The sequence below is a fragment of the Haliotis cracherodii genome, unplaced genomic scaffold (genome assembly GCF_022045235.1).
Source record: "Haliotis cracherodii isolate W230 unplaced genomic scaffold, xgHalCrac1.p SCAF_5, whole genome shotgun sequence".
NCBI classification, from domain to species: Eukaryota; Metazoa; Mollusca; class Gastropoda; order Lepetellida; family Haliotidae; genus Haliotis; species Haliotis cracherodii.
In genome coordinates, this window is record NW_027266308.1 from 44154327 (window position 1) to 44174971 (window position 20645).

The following is a 20645-nucleotide window of genomic DNA, read 5'->3' on the forward strand; positions in this document are numbered from 1 at the left end:
ACTGACTTAGTCGTAACTCTGAGAACTCTGTATGGAGCAAGGTCATGGTGTACAAGTCACTGACAGCCATACAGGTCAACTACATACTGCTAATACTATAAAATAAATCTGCAAATGGAAACCATGTATAACAAACTAAAGAAATATTGCAGGCCCAACCATGACCTTGGTTAAACTAGACACAGGAATGACATAACCTTTAACATTTCACCAAGAACAACAACAGTCATCATGAAGTGACTGTGGGAACGGGCAAATACAGAATACTGCGGCATGTTCATCTGATGGTCACAAGTCTTTTGTGATATGTAACTTTCCTATTGATAAGACCTACATTCAAGAACACTCATCATGATCAACAAAACAGCTGGTATACCAACCACTAGAAAAATGCCCCTACTTCTTTTCTGTGACACACTTCTCAAACAAGAACTGAGATTCTAGATTGAAATGCTGAATCTAAAAACCACATTAAAATGACCTTTTTCACCATCACACCCTTGGAATAACCTGTAGTACACTGAAACCCACATGGTCCTAAATGAAACAATGTTGACTTGATAATGAAATATGCATACATGACATGACATAAAGTGGCATGTCCAGTTCTGGAACTCCAGGACCTCCAGGAAATGGGTTAGACAGTGTCTCAAGGCAAGCCCTGTTCCTGGACAAGCTCAGTCTCACAGGAGGGTTTGGTTCCCTTGCAGGAGAACTTGGGCCAAATAACAGTCATGCCCCTAGAGCATTACCAGCGGTTGTACATTCTACCAGTAATGAGAGGATCGACTGACAGGGGAGACAATGGACTGGTGCTCTGACAAACACACCATACATTCTAGGTTTTGTCTTCAGGAAAAACAGAATTTACAACAGTTGTCTACTGTATTTTAATTTACAAAATAGTACCTTGACACTGTAGCTCACTTGGCCATACGTTGAGCAGGTCAATATTTCTTCCAAAACAGCCAGTTATTGCAGTGTCCATATTTTGATACCAGGGACTCATGATAATTCTTATGGGAGGTCACAGCATGATATTGATGTTCACTGCTAAGATGGTGGCCACATTGAAAATCCTACCAGAACCTCATGAGTGAGGGACATGATCAAGTTCATATAAATAGCTAACATTTACAAGCGGAAAAGGACATTTGTTCCAACTTCAAGAGAGAATTCTCTAGTTCTCTTCCATACAAATGCATCAAGCAACTTTCAAAACGATTTCTGAAGGTTTTTGCTAATTTTTAAATAATAAATAACCTGTTGGCCAAAAAAGAAAGGACCCTTATCATATCTTGTTGAACAAGCCTCATCGGAAGAGTACACTTCTCCCGTCCCCCACAATTTCACAGCAAGTACAACAAGAGTGATCTGTCCAACTTGTTGAGGGTATTCCTATCTAATCTGTTTGCTGTTATACAAGAATAATTACTGAGCTTTAGTTACTGAAGCTCACCTTTCACATAAAACTTGAAATCTTATATCCTGCAGCATAATAGAAATATAGATATATATGTTTGCTCAAACATTTCCCCTCTGTTACTTTTGCTACCTTCACTGATGAAAAGATATCCAGACAATCTTGTGGTCTGACCAAAGTCAAAGTCAAAGTCAAACTTATTGCCATGGAAACAGAAAAAATATAAACCCCTAAATAGCAAAAGGCACCAGCTGCGTCCTGGTCTTTGTGTGTGCAAAGTTTCATGAATGAATACCCATTAGTTTTAGAGATATGGTCTGGACAAAAATGATTACAGGCGGACAGACAAGCGGATTACTATATTGCCCGATATTACATACCTGGGGGACATTAATTAACATGTAATCCTACCTGAATATGTTTTGACAATAGAGATTAACTACAGTGTGACAAACTACCAAAGTGTGCTAGAATACTCAGAATTTGTTTCAGATGTTCACTCTGGCACATTAAGGAAAGGTGAGGTGAGGTGAAAGGGGGTTTAACGTCGCGTCCAAGATTATTGCGACTTGCATGTACGTATATGTGTTTGTGTGGCTGCTTGTACTAGTCTGGACAGATGCTGATTTATAGTGCTAGCTCACTGAGATACCATGCCGCAGTTTAACATGAATACCCCACTCAGACACAGTAGACTGACTCCGAGCCGACCAGTACTTGTTTTAGCCCCTTAATGCCAAGCACCAGACAGAGTAACAAGAAGTACCATCTTATAACGTTTTTTGGTATGACGCGGCCGGGGATCGAACCCCGGACCTTCCGCTCACCGGGCGGACGCTCTACCACTACACAACGGAGGCGGTCACTCAGGAAAGATGTCAGGTTTTCTGCCTCATGCATGTGAAAGACAACTGAGTAATGGCAGACTACTATCCATACCACTAATTATATGGATACCTGATGATGAAGATTTCTGTTGAAAATCTAAAGATTTTGATAGTGTGACAGTATAGGATTATGGCAATGATGTAATAGAGGTAGGGTTTTCATGGGAAATATGAACATTACTCCTGCCTGAAAAATTTTGGGTTTGATCTTGTCGTTCCCTATAAAGATGGAATGCTATTCCTTTAACTAAGTGTCACATGAATTATATCCAATATATATTGTATGACAGCCTGAGTATCAAGACACAGATCATACTGACACCACAGTTTCATGATACATCCTTACATATAATATTTTATATCCTGGTTGCATTTTTTCTGCCTTGAGTACATATAAGCTTATCATTAATAGCACAAAATGTTAGCACAGTTTCCAGTTAAATCACAGTGTGTCAGCTTTATGTGGGAGGAACGCCCGAAGTGATGCAGGTTTCAAGACGCTTACCACTTTGGTGATATCCACAAGTACAGTGCTCACAAACTTTGAAACATAATCAGGGAGAACTAGGATTCAAATCAATGATCATAGGTTTCTGGTGCGCCCAAGGGATGCAACTCTGCACAGCAAATTGCGGTGCCCTAGACGACTAGGCCATCCTTGCGTTAACAAATAATCTGATTAAATTCTAAATAATCATAACTTTCTGATAAAGCATAGAAATAGTAACTCCTTTTGTTTAATAAGTAATTTCTATCATTTACAGATACAAAGACACCTCATTAGTACCCTGTTCAGAAACCCCTTCGTCCAGACATAACTGCTGCATACAAAGAAAATTACTTCAAACCAATGATTCACTGTTTCAGAAAGTCGGGATGTTTTCAAAATAACCTTAATTTAGTCTTTGTAATATTACATTCCAACACAGTCAAGTTAATAGCCTGCTTTTTTTCACATTATTGTGCCCCCAAAAATATAAGTCATCAGTCCATCATTAGCAATCAACCGAACGTCTTGCCATCCTAGCCGACATCTACCTTAAAGGCACTCCAAAAACCTTTCATCAACAGATAAGATTTCCAACTAGGTCAATAACTATTTGTCTTTTTCCCTTCCTCCATGGATCTACTTAACCTTCTGATTGTATATCATCAGGGGCTATCTCACTGTGGTCCTGGTACAGATAGCATCTTAATGGGGCGACCATGTCATTAGCTGTCAATCACACACTCATCACTGTCACATACTCAATAAACTGCTTGATTTAGCACATAATGAAGAGCTATTTGGAATCTAGATAGAAATGATTTCAGGTCCGATAAAATAATATTAATGACAAAATACCACAAACATTTGTTTTATGAATATGAATTAGATATGACAGAATGAAATATGTGTTGCTAGTGCGTGTTTATAGGCTATCACTGAACAACATTAATATCGACTTTCATCTACAGGCCAGACAATCTTTATTCCTTGTTTTACAGACTTTGTTTGTTTGTTTGTTGTTTAACACTGCACTGAGCAATATTCAATCTATATGATGGCGATCTGTAACTAAGTCTGGACCAGACAATCCAGTGATTGACATCCTGAGCATGGATCTACGCAATCGGGATACAATGACACGCATCAACCAAGTCAGTGAGTCTGACCACCTGATCCTGTTAATCGTCTCTTACAAAATGCATGGGTTGCTGAAATTTATTTTGTGAAAAATCCTTGTCAATAGGATGGAAATAAAATTTATAGAATCTATATATGTCTTGATCTGAACCAATGTGAATATGTTGCCATGTTTCCTGTCAGTTAATAAAGCATGTCTTTTCCTTTAACCTGTTGTAACCTATTGTCTTGCTGTTGAGTACACTTTTCTTGTGGAGAACACATAATCTTGAATTCAGCAACAAGAAAAACATAATCCTTTCAAGATTTTTTCCTCTCCATTTTTTTTATGAGCAGCAGGTCTCACGTCATATTGCTACAACAGCTCACTAGTAATATCATATATATAACTCACTCAGTCCCTATAGTGAATTACATAATTTCTAAAATATTCCTTCTCTACTTAAACTTGGCTCATCCATCCATCCATCCATCCATCCATCCATCCACCCACCCACCCACCCATCCATCCATCCATCCATCCATCCATCCATCCATCATATTATTAATACGTGTATGTTATTGCGTGCAATGAGTTTATTTAGTAAATGGGCCACCAGCCCATTATACAAAGCACATATAACGTAACAACATATGGTAACGTAAGCATATAGGTGTATGATGCATCTACATCCGGCAAGCTATGCAGAGTTCGACAATGCCTAACTGTGACTGCAGGCAACAGTGCTGGGATGCTTATTGCAATCTGTTGCCACCACCTCATGTAATCAGCGTTACAAATTGGCACTAGTCCTGTTGTCCTTGCAAAATTGCCCAACAGTTAAGGTATCATAAGGACTCTATCATAAGAAATTTGCCATCTTTAAGTGTTTTGCTATATGTTATCATTGCAAGGACAAATGAACGTTAGTTGCTACCACTGATGATACTGATGTACATCACCAGTTATTGTTCAGCTGTCATACAAAGATAAGCCTCGCCCACACTGGTGTAATATTTCTTTATTTAGATATTTCAACATGCTTTTGGGGGGACTTACAGGATACAAATTATATCCATTTCACAAGGATTTATTATTATCCCGCACAAAGCCATTGTGTACTACGACAAGAGTGCCTTCCAAACTTGAACACAGACTGTTGTTATACCAGTCAGTCATTTTGTCGCCTCTTACGCCCAGCATAGGTGTCTGCGGACCTATTTTAACCCAGAATCCACACATGGTACATGAAATTTAAATATGGCATACTGATTTCCATTTCTCTAAATCCAATTCTTTCATTATAACTATGGGCTAGCAAGTCTTATATCAGATTTAAACTGTTTCCACCTACATCTATAACAGCCTCGACATCCTAGGGTCTTGTGATGTTTTTCTTTAGAAAGTGAACATTTTTGTATTGCAGATTTACAAAATATTACACAAACTTTCTCCTGTAGGAGACCATCTTTTCTCATGTATGGATAACAGAGGTTATCATAATCAGTCTAACTCCCACAGAATATTTCATCCAAAACTGATTCTCTTCAAACACTGACCCGCATCCAACAACCATTTCTCCATCATCAACCAAACCTTTATCTGTATCCCCATGTTGATGGTGGTTTTTTTTCTCAAAGTTTAAGACTGAAATTTACTCACCGATATTTCATCATCAACCACCATCCGAACCTTCTCCTCTAGGGCTTCCAGTGCTTCCTCCTGCATACGATATACAAACACACATAAGATAGGAGTGAGAGAATGTTGTTTTATGCCACAGTCAGCACTATTCCAGCTGTGTCATGCTAGCCTGTCAGTCTGAGCCAGCAGAACCAGAGATGGGCTGGAATAGTCCATCATGTTGGGGAAGATTACACTGCATAATGGGACCTACCATCCTCATCTCAGAATCTCACTTATCTAGAATTCTTCACTAAGCACTACAAAAATATTCGAAAAAAGAAAAATTAATTTTTTCAGAATTGGGATATTTCTAAAGTTCTTATCTTCATAAATTCAAAGATACTTTAACATTGTATTTTGAGATGGCATTCAATGCAATAATATAAAACTAATCATTAAACCTTTTCCTCTTTACTGGCCGTGTTATCAGTGAAATACAGGTTCCTCAACAAAGCCGAAACATTATTTATTAGTTATTACATGAATTGGGAAATTTATAATTCAAATTTGGTAATTTCTACTGTAAGATTTTACTGTAGACTTGAGGCAGAATATTAGCCTCTGGGCAGATCTAGATAATCCCCGGATTGCCCTCTCAACATGCGTAAGGACCTGGGGAACTACTGGACCCAGATTCAACACAAGCAACATAATTCATGACAAAAGCATAACATCACAAGACAACCTCTAAATCAGTCTTCCTTCTGTAAGAGAACCTGTAAACGTTAAGTGAGACATTTCTTCTTTCTGGATAAATAATGCTATCAACTTCTTTTAAACACTGGAGCAAGAAGGCTGAAGACAAGATGCTATGATACGAGTAGGGTCATAATGAAACACTGAGGAAGACCAGCCATCATGAAGTCTGTTAAGCGCTATGTTCCTCATCTTATGTTTTGAGCAACATAAAAGCACTATCGCAGGGTTTTCCTTTTCCGATATGTTAGTACATAAAAAGATTTCACAATGACATTTGGATGAAAACAAGTCAAAGTTCTCGGGCATGTTGAGGAATGACATTGCACAGAGGCCATATTATGTAATAACAATACCCACACAATACTAGGAAGGTCTAGAGTGAGTGAGTGAGTGAGTGAGTGTACACTGAAGGTAGAGTGAGTGAGTGTGGTTTTACGCCACTTTTAGCAATATTCCAGCAATATCATGGTGGGGGACACAAGAACAGGGCTTCACACATTGTACCCATGTCAGGAATCAAACCCGGGTCTTCAGCGTGACCAGTGAATGCTTTAACCACTAGGCTACCCGACCGCTCCTCACTGTAGGTAGATAAGTTACAGCTGAGTGTAATGAGACCTGGAGCTGGTAAAACAATGGTGGACAAGAGTCTTCATTGGTGCCATCACTAATGGTGCAGATCCCAATGTCATAAGTTGTCATATTAAGCATAGGTCTTGAGATCTATTCTGCACCAGAATATATCCACAGGGTTAAGAAATCACGCAGGCAACAATACACATAAAGGTCTTTTACAAAGTATACACTGACCGGACTGGTGATGAGCAACTCTCGGATCTCATCCCGGAAGTCCGGGAATCTGTCGTGGTAAATGGCCATGCTCCAAGACTGCTGGAAATAGCTGCCAGACAAACAATGAGGTTATATTATGACAAATGTATGCTGTGGAGTGATTGAGTGAGTTGGGTTTAACGCCGCTTTTAACAGTATTCCAGTTATATCGCGGCATGTCAGCTTAATGTGGGAGGAAAGCCCGAAGTGATGCAGGTCTCAGACGTTTACCACTTCGGTGAAACCCACGAGCATGGGTATGGTGCTGACAAACCTTGAAACATAATCGGGGCAAACTGGGATTTGAACCCACAATCATAGGTTTCTGGCATGCCCAAGGGACGCAACTCTGCACAGCGAATCGCGGCGCCTTAGACGACTGGGCCCCCCCGTGCCCCTCTGTATGCTGTGGAAGTGTTGATAACAAAAAACAACAGACATTTGAAAACATGCTATTCTTCTTCTTTTTCTACTCAAAATCAACACGGGTGTTCTTGATTTGATCATAAAACCTTATTTTATTTTGGGTCAATAAAATGTGTGCTGTGGAAGGGTTGACGATGAAAAACATTAGTATTTGAATGATATTTTATTCTTCATTTTTCAACACAGAGATAACAGATAACAGAGAAAAACAATATTTATTTTTGGTTCCATGTTTATTTCATTCCATTTTGTTCCCATTAGAATAAATATTGCACTGTGGTGTCACAAGTATAAACCCATGGGGCCTCCCTGATTAATTTGCTGAAACTAGAGGTGATCTTTGTTTGACCCTTCTCTGTAATAACAATAATCTACAGCAAGATGTCCATCTGTCATCCAGGAAGCAGAAGTAACAATTACCTCACACATATATCATTAACATCATGGGAACGTTTACCTGTAATAACGTCAATATCGATTAATAATATAATTCTGTGCTGATTGCAACAAATGAGGTAGGCTAGTGCATGCTGGCAGACAATGCTGGGTATAACCAAAGGCAGTTACACAACAATTACTAGACTTACACTTAGTCTCTGAACAAACAAGCAACTACATTTAAATTGACAAGGAGCCCAAGTGAGATGGGTGATTCAGAACCTCTAGAAAATGTAGACTTGCTTCATTTAGTGCTATAGCATTACAGTAAGGGCTTGGTGGAAGGGGAAATATAGACTTGGTTCATTTAGTGCTATAGCATTACAGTAAGGGCTGGGTGGAAGGGGAAATGTAGACTTGCTTCATTTAGTGCTATAGCATTACAGTAAGGGCTGGGTGGAAGGGGAAATGTAGACTTGCTTCATTTAGTGCTATAGCATTACAGTAAGGGCTGGGTGGAAGGGGAAATGTAGACTTGCTTCATTTAGTGCTATAGCATTACAGTAAGGGCTGGGTGGAAGGGGAAATGTAGACTTGCTTCATTTAGTGCTATAGCATTACAGTAAGGGCTGGGTGGAAGGGGAAATAATAGGGATGAGGGACTGTGAGGCTGAATAGTTACCTGTAGAAGTCTTTGATTAGGCCCTCTTCATACCTTGACAGCATGTTGTTGAGATAACGTTCGTGAATACCAAACAGACATATCAAGTTGCTTGCTGGCACAGGCTGTGGAGAGAGCAAGTTAACAGATTCAGCTGCAGGTTGGAGTTCAAATTCAGAAATCAGTACTGTCGTATGTACAATTTAATAGCAAGTGTTTGGAATGCATGGGTTATTTGGGATGCAAAATTTAATACCGTATCAACATAATAAGCACCCTGCTCTAATAGTTGCTAATATATTGGCTAGTTAACAATCCCAATTAGCACACCTTGCGATTGATCAGTGTACACAAGACTTATTTATTCGTGTATAAAACACACTCATGTGTTACATGAACCCTTAATTATGGGCAATTAAATTCTGGAAAATATATTTGTGGTAGAAAAACATATCAGGCTGTCAGCATAAACCACGAAATTTATCTTTCAACTCCACCAAAATAATATTCAAATAAGAGCCCCCTATTTCTTATTTTGAGAGCGCCCCCGGGGGCTTATTACATCGAATACAGTAACAAGATTTAAACAGTGAAGGTTTCTCTGAATCCAGTGTGTGAGTGATGCTGTTTTCACCAACACTTCAGTCACATCACGATGTCAGGGAACTACGTGAAGTGATACACATGGTAGATATCCTGTATTTTGTTAAACCCACAAACATTAGTAGGGACCATATCAGGGACTAAAAAGAAATGCCAATATTGATCGGATCGTGGCATCTAAAGGACATAACTCCACACACACTAATAGTGGTTTCTTTACAAGTATTCCTTGTTACTAAATACTAACTCCAATTAACTGGATAACAGAACCCACATGGATGAGATATAAAGAATTTTACCAGACAGAATATAGCCAGACAGTGTAATTACATGATTAATTTGCGTACTTCAATATGGATTTGTTGACATGGTATTTCCGGTGTTACGTGCTCACGGTAATATCTTTCCATGGGGAAAAAACCATCAAAACTCATTTTTTCGTGTATCATGCGCACCCCCTTCTACACAGCTGTGTTTTTTGGGGGAAAAAGTGAGCACTATACTAAAGAAAACACGGTATACACGTATGTCTGTCATACTGATTTTGACGAAACGAGTGTCAGAATTTGTGTAATTCACGATTGGGAGCAAGGGTAATACATGACTTAATAAAATCAGTATGACACACATGCGAGTATATTTATGACTTAATTACCTATTATTTCTTACAATTTTTTTAGCTCCCCTTTGGAAAAATGCATTGATCATGACCACCGTCTTGGAAAAACAACTGTCGAATGAAGTCAACAATCTTAAGCTATGACATCATTTCTAGTGTGACGTCAATCTGACCTTACGTCACAATAAGATTCGAAGGATGTCAACAATGCCGTCAACATGATGTAAACAACACACTGGTGCGCGTGATATTTGCACTCGTGCACATACAATGTGATAATATCTTATATCAACTGTTTATCAATGATCAGGGCCACTTGGCTACACATGGCGGCCCTTGTATAGGCAATGTACATGTACCTGTTTAGAGAGGCAGGTGATGGTCTCTATGGTGTTGTACTGGTTCAGATGCAGACGGAAGTAGCAGGCGTCAGGACCCACCTCCCCTGTGATCAGCTCACGGCCCTGTAAACATACCAGAGCTGTTTTGTAAGTGAGTGAGTTTGGTTTAATGCCTGGTGTTAGTATCTCACATACATCATGCAGGTTAGTATAGGAAGACAGCCCAGCTTTTTCACTTTGTAAAACCGTATGAGCACAGTATTGTGCTTACGGAGCAAGGAAAATAACTGGAGTGGACTTGCCCCTGAGAGAAAAAAGATCCTGGCATCACAGCACAGCAAAGTTTACCACGCCATCTTTACCCCTTTTTCATTCAATTTTATAAGATTTCCACATATTTTTCAGTGAATTGATTAGATGACTATTCAGAGCAATGCTACATACAAATTTGGAGATGTTTTATACTGACTTCCATCTGGAACAGTTTTAGCCATATTTAAACATTTTATCATATTGGCCATTAAACTTAAAGGACCAAATATGAAGTGTTTTGAAGGGCATGTCATGCTCCAGTCATACCTGGACTAAATGCAATCTCATTAAAATCAGGTCTTAGTTCTCGCTATCGCTAAACAAAGATCTGAGGACATCCCAATACAGGTCATGTCAGAACGACCTTCATCCAACCAATCAGAGTGTTGCTTACCAGATCATGAAAGTGTCAGTCGGAATGTGTTTTCTAATCATACAACCACGATATATTTAACACAGGGTATTCCGAACGACAGTTACAGGTTTTATGATTATATCCATTCAATCTAGGCCATCTATAAGCCATTACAGAATGTTCTTCTTATCAGTTTTAAAATTTTTAATCGAGAATACGACAAAATATGTTTCGAAGCTCAAGAAAGCTGCCTTCCGATTGGCCAATGTCGATTTCTTGTCAGTCATTTCATTGGTCAGTCAAAATTCGTAAAAAGGTCGTTCGTAATGTGATGTCCTCAGATCTTTGTTTAGTGGTAGCTGAAACCAAGATCTGATTTGAAAGAGATTAGGACTAAATGTGTAACACATTTGACATATTTACTGTGATGGTACAAACACTATATATAGCATGTACTGGATTGACAAAGCAAGTGTAACTGTCCAACTAATGGCCCACGACTAAATCATTAACACAATGTGACAGATGTTGCAGACAGCATCAGTTTGTATCAGCTGCTATTTAGGAGATATTATTCTCTCAAATAATGATGATACTCATACTGAAAAACATTAAAGGTATCCCAGACTACCCGGTAGATTCTAAACTGATTTTTCTATTTTTTATTTTCCAAGCTGCTTGTTCATCATAAATATTAATGTTGATCCACTGTTGATTCTTAACTGATTCAAATTTGTTCTCAACATATCATATAACATCACACCCAGAATTCATAGTGTGTAAAATTTATCAACTAATCTTATGTTTTTGTTTAATCTGATCTGTCCTATGATGTTGCAATTTTTTCTAAATTGTTTTTGGGCCTAATATCAATAGTGGTTTAATTATACTACTTAAAATAGCTAAGGACCCTAAATTCTTTCATATTACTATGGTTAATCTGTCATGCCATTAAAATCCAGAAAAGAATAGAGACACAGGGGATGAACATGACAGATGGAGAGCCTAGAGCACTGGGGGCATAGAGCACTGGGGGGCATAGAGCACTGGGGGCATAGAGCACTGGGGCATAGAGCACTGGGGGCAAAGAGCACTGGGGGCATAGAACACTGGGGGCATAGAGAACTGGGGGCATAGAGCACTGGGGGCATAGGGCACTGGGGGCATACAGCACTGGGGGCATACAGCACTGGGGGCATAGAGCACTGAGGGCATACAGCATGGGGGCATACATCACTCGGGGCATAGAGCACTGGGGGGCATAGAGCACTGGGGCATACAGCACTGGGGGCATACAGCACTGGGGGCATACAGCACTGGGGGCATACAGCATGGGGGCATACAGCACTGGGGGTATACAGCACTGAGGGCATACAGCACTGGGGGCATACAGCACTGAGGGCATACAGCACTTGGGGCATACAGCACTGGGGGCATAGAGCACTGGGGCATAGAGCACTTGGGGCATACAGCACTGGGGGCAAAGAGCACTGGGGGCATAGAACACTGGGGGCATAGAGAACTGGGGGCATAGAGCACTGGGGGCATAGGGCACTGGGGGCATAGGGCACTGGGGTCATACAGCACTGGGGGCATACAACACACTGGGGGCATAGAGCACTGAGGGCATACAGCATGGGGGCATACATCACTCGGGGCATAGAGCACTGGGGGGCATAGAGCACTGGGGCATACAGCACTGGGGGCATACAGCATGGGGGCATACAGCACTGGGGGTATACAGCACTGAGGGCATACAGCACTGGGGGCATACAGCACTGGGGGCATACACCACTGGGGGCATACAGCACTGAGGGCATACAGCATGGGGGCATACAGCACTGAGGGCATAGAGCACTGGGGGCATACAGCACTGGGGGCATACTGCACTAAGGGCATACAGCATGGGGGCATAGAGCACTGGGGGCATACAGCACTGGGGGCATACAGCACTGAGGGCATACAGCACTGGGGGCATACAGCACTGAGGGCATACAGCACTGGGGGCATACAGCACTGGGGGCATACAGCATGGGGGCATACAGCACTGGGGGCATACAGCACTGGGGACATACAGCACTGGGGGCATACAGCACTGGGGGCATACAGCACTGGGGGCATACAGCATGGGGGCATACAGCACTGAGGGCATACAGCATTGGGGCATATTGTGCTCCTGAGTCCATGAGGCAAGAATACAAATTACTGGACAACTTAGGGCATTTTGGTGAGGGATGTGCACAAGCTCCTTCCTTAGTAACTTTTTTTAACTTGCTTCTTTAATTTTTTCTGAAGCCATTTTTGCCACCTCGCAAAGGGGGGCTTTAACCCCACAAAACTGCATGAATTATATGTTTTCATAAGTGTGGCTATAATAGTGGCATCAAAAAAACATAGCGGATAAATGTCCGGTTAAATGTATGCATTCCAAAATACTCTATCTGACTTGGATACCAGTCAAGGAATCAGGGCAGCGAAGTCACTGTGACCACCTGATCCATCAAGCAAGGTTGCAAGGTCCATATTCTAACCTGGAATCCATGCTGGTGGTAACACTAGAAAAAGCTTACATAGTCAGACTGAGCCATGTGGAAATCCAGTGGGACAGGAAGGCTGGGTTTGGCCACCTGGAGATAGTGTAGGCCACCTGAAAGTACACACATGTCCAATGATAATTCACTGTCTGATGAACTCATCTTGTTCATATGATCAAAGTGCATCTTATACAAAAGGTACTAAAGGTACCAGCATCTCTCCTGAAACATCACATTGAAAAAATAAAGAGGCTGAACTCCATATGTCAACACTGTCTTCATCACAGAGTGGAATCATGTATAACATCATACAGTAGGGCTGGGACGGATAACTCGGGTACTCGGGTCGGGGTGGCACTGAGAAGAACCCGGGCACCCACAGGACTACCCGGACCCGTGGACAGTCACATGATATAATATTTAATGACAAAACTTATCTAGAACTATATGGTTACACTACAAGTCACTAATGTTCACATTTCATTTTGACTTTGCACCCATTCCTTCAGACTTTTATATGTTTGAATAAAGTTCACTTCAGTCAACTTCAGTGTATGCATGACCAGATCGTTTAATACTTGTATCTAAATACATTTTACCAGGGCTATGGTCACCCTATTCCCAATCAAACATTTTGTACCCGTCTCTTGATACAACAGGGGGTGGGTACCTGGGTAGGGTCGGGTAATAGTAGGGTGGGCACCCCGGTAGTAAATTTGGACTCATCCCAGCCCTATCATACAGTATTGTCATATATAGAATCATATAGCGTTATCATATATACCATATGTGTACATCATCCTATAGCGCTGTTATGACTTTCATACTGAGGAAATAATAAGCCATAAATATACATGGATTTCCACAGGATATGTTCTGTCTTCATGTTGTTAAAAGTTTAATATCCTTTTAACCCATGTACAGAGAGAATCCTTTCAAGCCAGACTAGTCAATATTGTCAGGATGTGGAAAACCAACAGCACTCAGTGCTCTAACAAATGATCATTCGGGTCAAGCAGGGCTGTCTGTTTGGTAAATAAACAACAACACAAGTATAGACTAGTTAAACAGAATGTATTATTAACAGCAATCAATAGACAATCAATGTAAGGAAAGCGTGTCCATTTTGGTTCTGAATAGACCTTCAAATGTGGGGACACTTTGAGGAATCTATAACCTTGTCTTGAGTTCTTCCTTCACAGGATGCATGTCTGGTGAATAATGATAACAATAAAAATAAAAATAACAACAATAATAATCATAATCATAATCATCATCATAATCATGATAAATAATAATAAATAATAATACTAATAATAAATAATAATAATCATCATCATCATAAAAAAATAATCATAATGATCAGAAGAAGAAGAAGAATGAATACATTTCTATAGCACCAAATTCTACCCCTGTCACTATGGTCATAGCGGTACACCATTATTACCTTGACCAATTGATCTGTGTCCTCGCAAATGTCATTCTCAACTTCCTGGGGAGTATACAACCCAGGCTACCTAACAGGCACAAGAAGGTTAACATTCATCTCATCAGTCACTGGCCTGAGGAGACACCACACATAATATATAGCGACTACTAAACCCTCATTTCTGTAGGCTCTTACAACAAGTATGGGGTACAAGTGATGTATCCTTCCCTGGAGTGAGTGAGTGAGTATGGTTTGATGCTGTTTATAGTTCATTATTCCAGCAATATCATAGCAGGGGACACCAGAAATGGGCTTCACACATTGTACCCATGTGAGGAATCGAACCTGGGCTTACAGTGTGATGAGGAAACGCTTTAACCACTAGTCTACCCCACCGCCCCTATCCTGCCCAGGAACATACTATGGTAGGAATAAGGTCCCCTAAAACATCTTACAAGACTTACAACACAGGAAAACTTGCACTGTACACAATCAGAATGCATTTTCAGTTAGTTGTCAAATAGTTTCAAGACTTTCATACCTGTAACGTTTTAAGATTTTTTCCCCCATCTTATTTGAGTAATTTAATAATCAGTAATTGATTAATTAAGGCTAAATCTTATTTACAATTTCTCTGTGACAGCAATAACCAGATTCATTTCAACAACTAAAGAGCAAAAGCCTTACAAAAGTCCAATATAGGAGGCTCACATAAACCTGTGCAACAAATCACAAACCTCCTTGGTCAATGAGTTATCACATAATGGGACAGTTGATATGAAGCACAATAATGGCATATATTGATAGAACGGTCCTATTACATAGACTCTTGTTACCTCACAGCTCAAACAATACCAACAATTTGAACCTCCATTAGACCCACAAGGTAAGTAGGGACTGCAGTATTTACCATAAGTATTCTGATGATAGGAACACTCAACACATGATAATAATAAGAAGAGTGAGTGAGTGAGTGAATATGGTTTTACGCCGCTTTTAGCAATATTTCAGCAATATCACGGCGGGGGACATCAGAAATGGGCTTCACACATTGTACCCATGTCGGGAATCGAACCCGGGTCTTCGGCGTGACGAGCGAACGCTTTAACCGCTAGGCTACCCGACCGCCCCAATAATAATAAGAAGAAGTATAAGAATATGAATCAGAATCATAATAATGATAACAATAATAAGTCCATTTATAATGCTCCATATTCCACTCAAGTAAATGCTCATGGCACTATATTAATCATTGATAGAAACTAACAATTTTAGCCACTAGTCCTTATACTGATAACATATAGCAAAACCCTTAAAAATGGCAATTTCTACTAGTCCTTAAGATACCTTAACTATTGCACAGTCTGGCAAGGACTACAGGCCTAGTGCCAATTTCTAACGCTGTTAATATTACACTGATCAATGGATCAGTGTGCACTCAATTTCCGATCTCCTCACCCTGGGGAGCATACAATCCAAGCTGCCTGTGAGGTGCTAGAAGTTAACAGTCACATTACCATCTCACCCTACCGGGTACCCATTCACTGCTGGTTAAACAGAGGCATATTTCTAACAATGTCGGACCGCCTCTGTGGTCTTGTGGCAGAGCGTCCACCCGGAGAGCGGAAGGTTCGGGGTTCGATCCCCGGCCGCGGCATACCAAAAGACGTTACAAGATGGCACTTGTTGTTACCCTGTCTGGTGCTCAGCATTAAGGGGCTAAAACAAGGACTGGTCGGCTCGGAGTCAGTATACTGTGTCTGAGTGGGGTATTCATGTTAAACTGCGGCAAGGTATCTCAGTGAGCTAGCACTATAAATCGGCATCAGTCCGGACTAGTACAAGCAGCCACACACACAAACACACACATGCATGCACGGCGCTATATAAGTGCAATAATCTTGGACGCGACGTTAAACCCGATTTCACCTCACCTCTAACAATGTCACTAGTCTAAGAAGACAACACATGTGCTCCATGTGCGACCCCTAGAACCATCAGGTGTCAAGCTGCCGAATATGGTCACACTCTCCACGACCAACGTTGCCGTCACCTGATTTGTGACCTGTGTGCCCTATGCATGTGTAAGCCATATCTGAGAAATACCAGGGTACCTGAGTCTTTGAGGTTTGCTGTTTTAGTTTTGATATCTAGTGACCTCCTAAATCTAAAACTTGGACATTATAAGGTGATGACAAGGACCCCTGAACGTTCATGCTTTATTTCGAACACTGATTCCATCAAGCAACACAAATGTATGTTTTAACAGAACGATTACAGTACGTGCATCACCAACCACTCAATACAGCCACAAGCCATCGATGACTCTGAAAAAATGTGAAACAACTCCCTGCTTCCCCCATGACACAGTTGTATCTCTTGATCTACAGCTGTGCCAGGAGTGCTCACGGGACATGGCCAGGCCAAAAGTTGCTGTGATCGTGATGCCAAATGGAGCAGTATTGATTGAATAAAACACCAAACCGCTGCTGCCGTTTATCACGCAAGATGACAGCTGCTTTAGGTAGTTCAATTACCAACTGGTACATATAACAGGGACACTTTGTGTTCAATTGTAACTTGGAAGTGTAAGTATGACACTACACATCTGTCCCGTCCTCCATACTGACACACGGCCATGGAAACTGTCTGAGTGGGTATAGTTGGAGCACCGAGAAAAACAGGTAAGGTAAGTTGTTCAACGATTCCACAGACAAGCATTATGCAATTTGAAGAATTTTTAAAGATTTTACCAAGCATGTAAACGGGTATTTAACCTGGTAGCCTTAGTCAGTTCACTTAACATAAGGATAACGCTATGGCTTGTGGAATGTTCAGGCTTGTTAGGGGGTATCTATATGGTATCACTCTCCATGTTTCATCTATTAGAGGATGACTATCTCACTACCATTTTATTTCCTTTTTGAAGGAGAGTTACTGGAAAATTGTGGAAAATCACAAGCTTAAGAGTTCTGATCAAAGAAATAAAATGTCCTGCTGGTTTGCAGTCATATTGTCTTCATGTAAAGCAAAGGTTATTCCCCAGAGTGGATGTACCTGATACTTTCTGTAACACAAAGATAAAACACTGATAAAATAGATCTTTTTATCATAAACATGATAAATGATCCTGCATCAGTGTTTCTTGGACAGATTCGAATAATAATAAATGACAATTCTCAGCCCATGTGTAAATATATCAGATAAAACAGAACAGAAATTAGACCTACTCTATTATCCCGAAGAAAGTTGCTTTCACTATTAGTATTACATTTTCAGCAGCAAAACACATAAAAACCATGAACCATAAAGAACATATTATATTATATAAATATTATAGCTGGGGCTGAACCTGTGTTAATTTATGGTTACCAGTGCTAGACATTATAAATTGCTTGGCAACAGAACCATTAGACCCATGTTTTATGGTGGCTAAAAGTGAAACAAACAAGAAATGGTTATTCTATGGTGATGTATTTGATACGGGTATCATAGTTCTGTTTTGAACCTTAAGTCTGCAGTGTGTCAGCAACTGAAATTTGTAAAAATATTTATCAAATTCACTTTTCAAGTATATGCTTTTTTTGGCATAGTTGTTTATTTGCATGAGTGATATAAAATTCACATGTATGGTTTACAAAACATGCATTTACTTTGTTTGATCATACTCATTTGTCATATAAATACATGAACTTACTCAGCATAGCGGCACTATCATAATCTTTTATCGATGGGCACAAGCCCACTTTTAATAATATACTTTTAACTTTAAATAACTACAAGGGTAATTTATATGATATAAAGATTTATCCCAAATGTCCAAGTGTGGTATTTCTTCAGGGCCAAGCATAGTTTAATATTCTTTGTACATGTAATATCTTAATATGACTTGTAAATAGATAACTGGGAGACAGTGTTGAACCTCCACCCCCACCACCACCCCCACCCCCAGTCTCATGCCCAGTTTCAGTGTTAAGAGGGACTTTGTTCCATGATCACTCCATGTTCTGGCCTGCCCATTATTTGTAAATATAAATGATTTTTTTTTAAAATACTTAATTTGATTTGGGCAACCAGAGGTTTCAAATCTCTATAACTGCCTCTGATTGCAACAGACCATTTTACAGCCCAATCCCCCTTACAGCTTATTATGAGAGTATAGTACTTTGTCAATTGTCATATTTTCTTGCTGTGGTTTGTCTCCATATTACCATAGCATTACACTAAAATGACAGTTTGTTATAAGGCAGTGTCTTTGTGTAGGGGGGGCACGGGTGGCCCAGTCGTCTAAGGCGCTGTGATTCGCTGTGCAGAGTTGGGTCCCTTGGGCACGCCAGAAACCTATGATTGTGGGTTCGAATCCTGGTTCGCCCCAATTATGTTTCTAGGTTTGTCAGCACCATACCAGTGCTCTTGGGTTTCACCGAAGTGGTAAACATCTAAGACCCTGCATCACTTCGGGCTTTCCTCCCACATTAAGCTGACACGCCGCGATATAACTGGAATACTGTTAAAAGCGGCATTAAACCCAACTCACTCACTCACTCTTTGTGTAGGCAGGGTAATATAAAAAGCTACTAGAGGCATATACATCATACCATTTGACAAAAACTAAGCCTCAAATCAAAATACAAATTTGCCTGAACCATGTCCCCATAAAGTTCAGACACAGTCGTGCCATAAGTGTCAAACTGTCTGCTCAATTAATCATTGAAAACTACCGTAGACAATTGGACATAAATTGGAGTCAGCAGACAAAATGGTGTTTAAAAAAAATTCCTTGGACTGAAACCTGGACTCAGCTTTGTTCTTCTTTAAACATTTCCGTGTGACAACCATAACCATCAATGTCAAGGTCAAACGCGCATGACCAAAATAAAGCTTTAATGTATCTTGATTGCTGGCAAAGCACTCAGACTATGGCTTCTACAACACACTGCATCTTGCCTCCAGCAGTGTACACCTTGCCTCCAGCAGTGCACACCTTGCCTCCAGCAGTGTACACCTTGCCTCCAGCAGTGTACACCTTGCCTCCAGCAGTGTACACCTTGCCTCCAGCAGTGTACACCTTGCCTCCAGCAGTGTACACCTTGCCTCCAGCAGTGTACACCTTGCCTCCAGCAGTGCACACCTTGCCTCCAGCAGTGTACACCTTGCCTCCAGCAGTGCACACCAACGGGCAATGTATCATTGATGGTGATCTGAACAACTCGGTAGGATCCACAGAGAGATACAGATTGGGAATCATTGTAACCCGATCCCATTTCATTCAGTTTTGTAACAGAACAAATGATGAAGACTGGGTTTTGTCGCTATCAATTTGTATGAGTGTCCATAAGGCTTTCGCGTTTATTTATTTATCACAGCTGAGCACACAACATTTAGAGGAGGAGCCTTATTACTTAAAGGAGGTACACCATAATCGATTTTAAATAGAGGGAATTTCTCTTTCTCCTCCCCTGCCAAATACATACACAATCCATCACTGAACTATGTCCCTTTAATTGCTAGATGTATTTGTTTCGCCACTGTTTTATTTCATGGCAAACATATAACTGATATACAAAGTTTTGAGGATACAGCGCCTCCTTTCTTCACCTCAGCATTAAGTTGGTTGGTTGGTTCCGCACTCAACAATATTCCAGCTATATGACGGTGGTCTGTAAATAATCGAGTCTGGACCAGACAATTCAGTGATTAATATCTTGAGCATCGATCCACGCAATTGGAATCAATGACATGCATCAAACAAGTCAGCGAGCCTGACCACCCGATCCCTTTAGTCGCCTCTTACGACAAGCTTAGCCGCCTTTTATGGCAAGCATGGGTTGCTGAAGACCTATTCTACCCCGGA

At 40.5% G+C, this 20645-nt stretch overlaps 1 protein-coding gene across 1 annotated transcript in view; it reads right to left on the reverse strand.

The window, feature by feature from the left end:
• LOC139442117 (cilia- and flagella-associated protein 61-like) overlaps window positions 1-20645 on the reverse strand; it is a 95048-nt gene that overhangs the window by 3447 nt on the left and 70956 nt on the right. Inside the window, exons 26-30 of the mRNA XM_071222918.1 lie at window positions 13399-13475; window positions 10180-10284; window positions 8620-8723; window positions 7113-7203; window positions 5580-5639 (exon numbers count right to left, since the gene is read on the reverse strand). Coding sequence (XP_071079019.1) covers window positions 5580-5639; window positions 7113-7203; window positions 8620-8723; window positions 10180-10284; window positions 13399-13475 — 437 coding nt within the window. The remainder of the gene's footprint in view (window positions 1-5579; window positions 5640-7112; window positions 7204-8619; window positions 8724-10179; window positions 10285-13398; window positions 13476-20645) is intronic.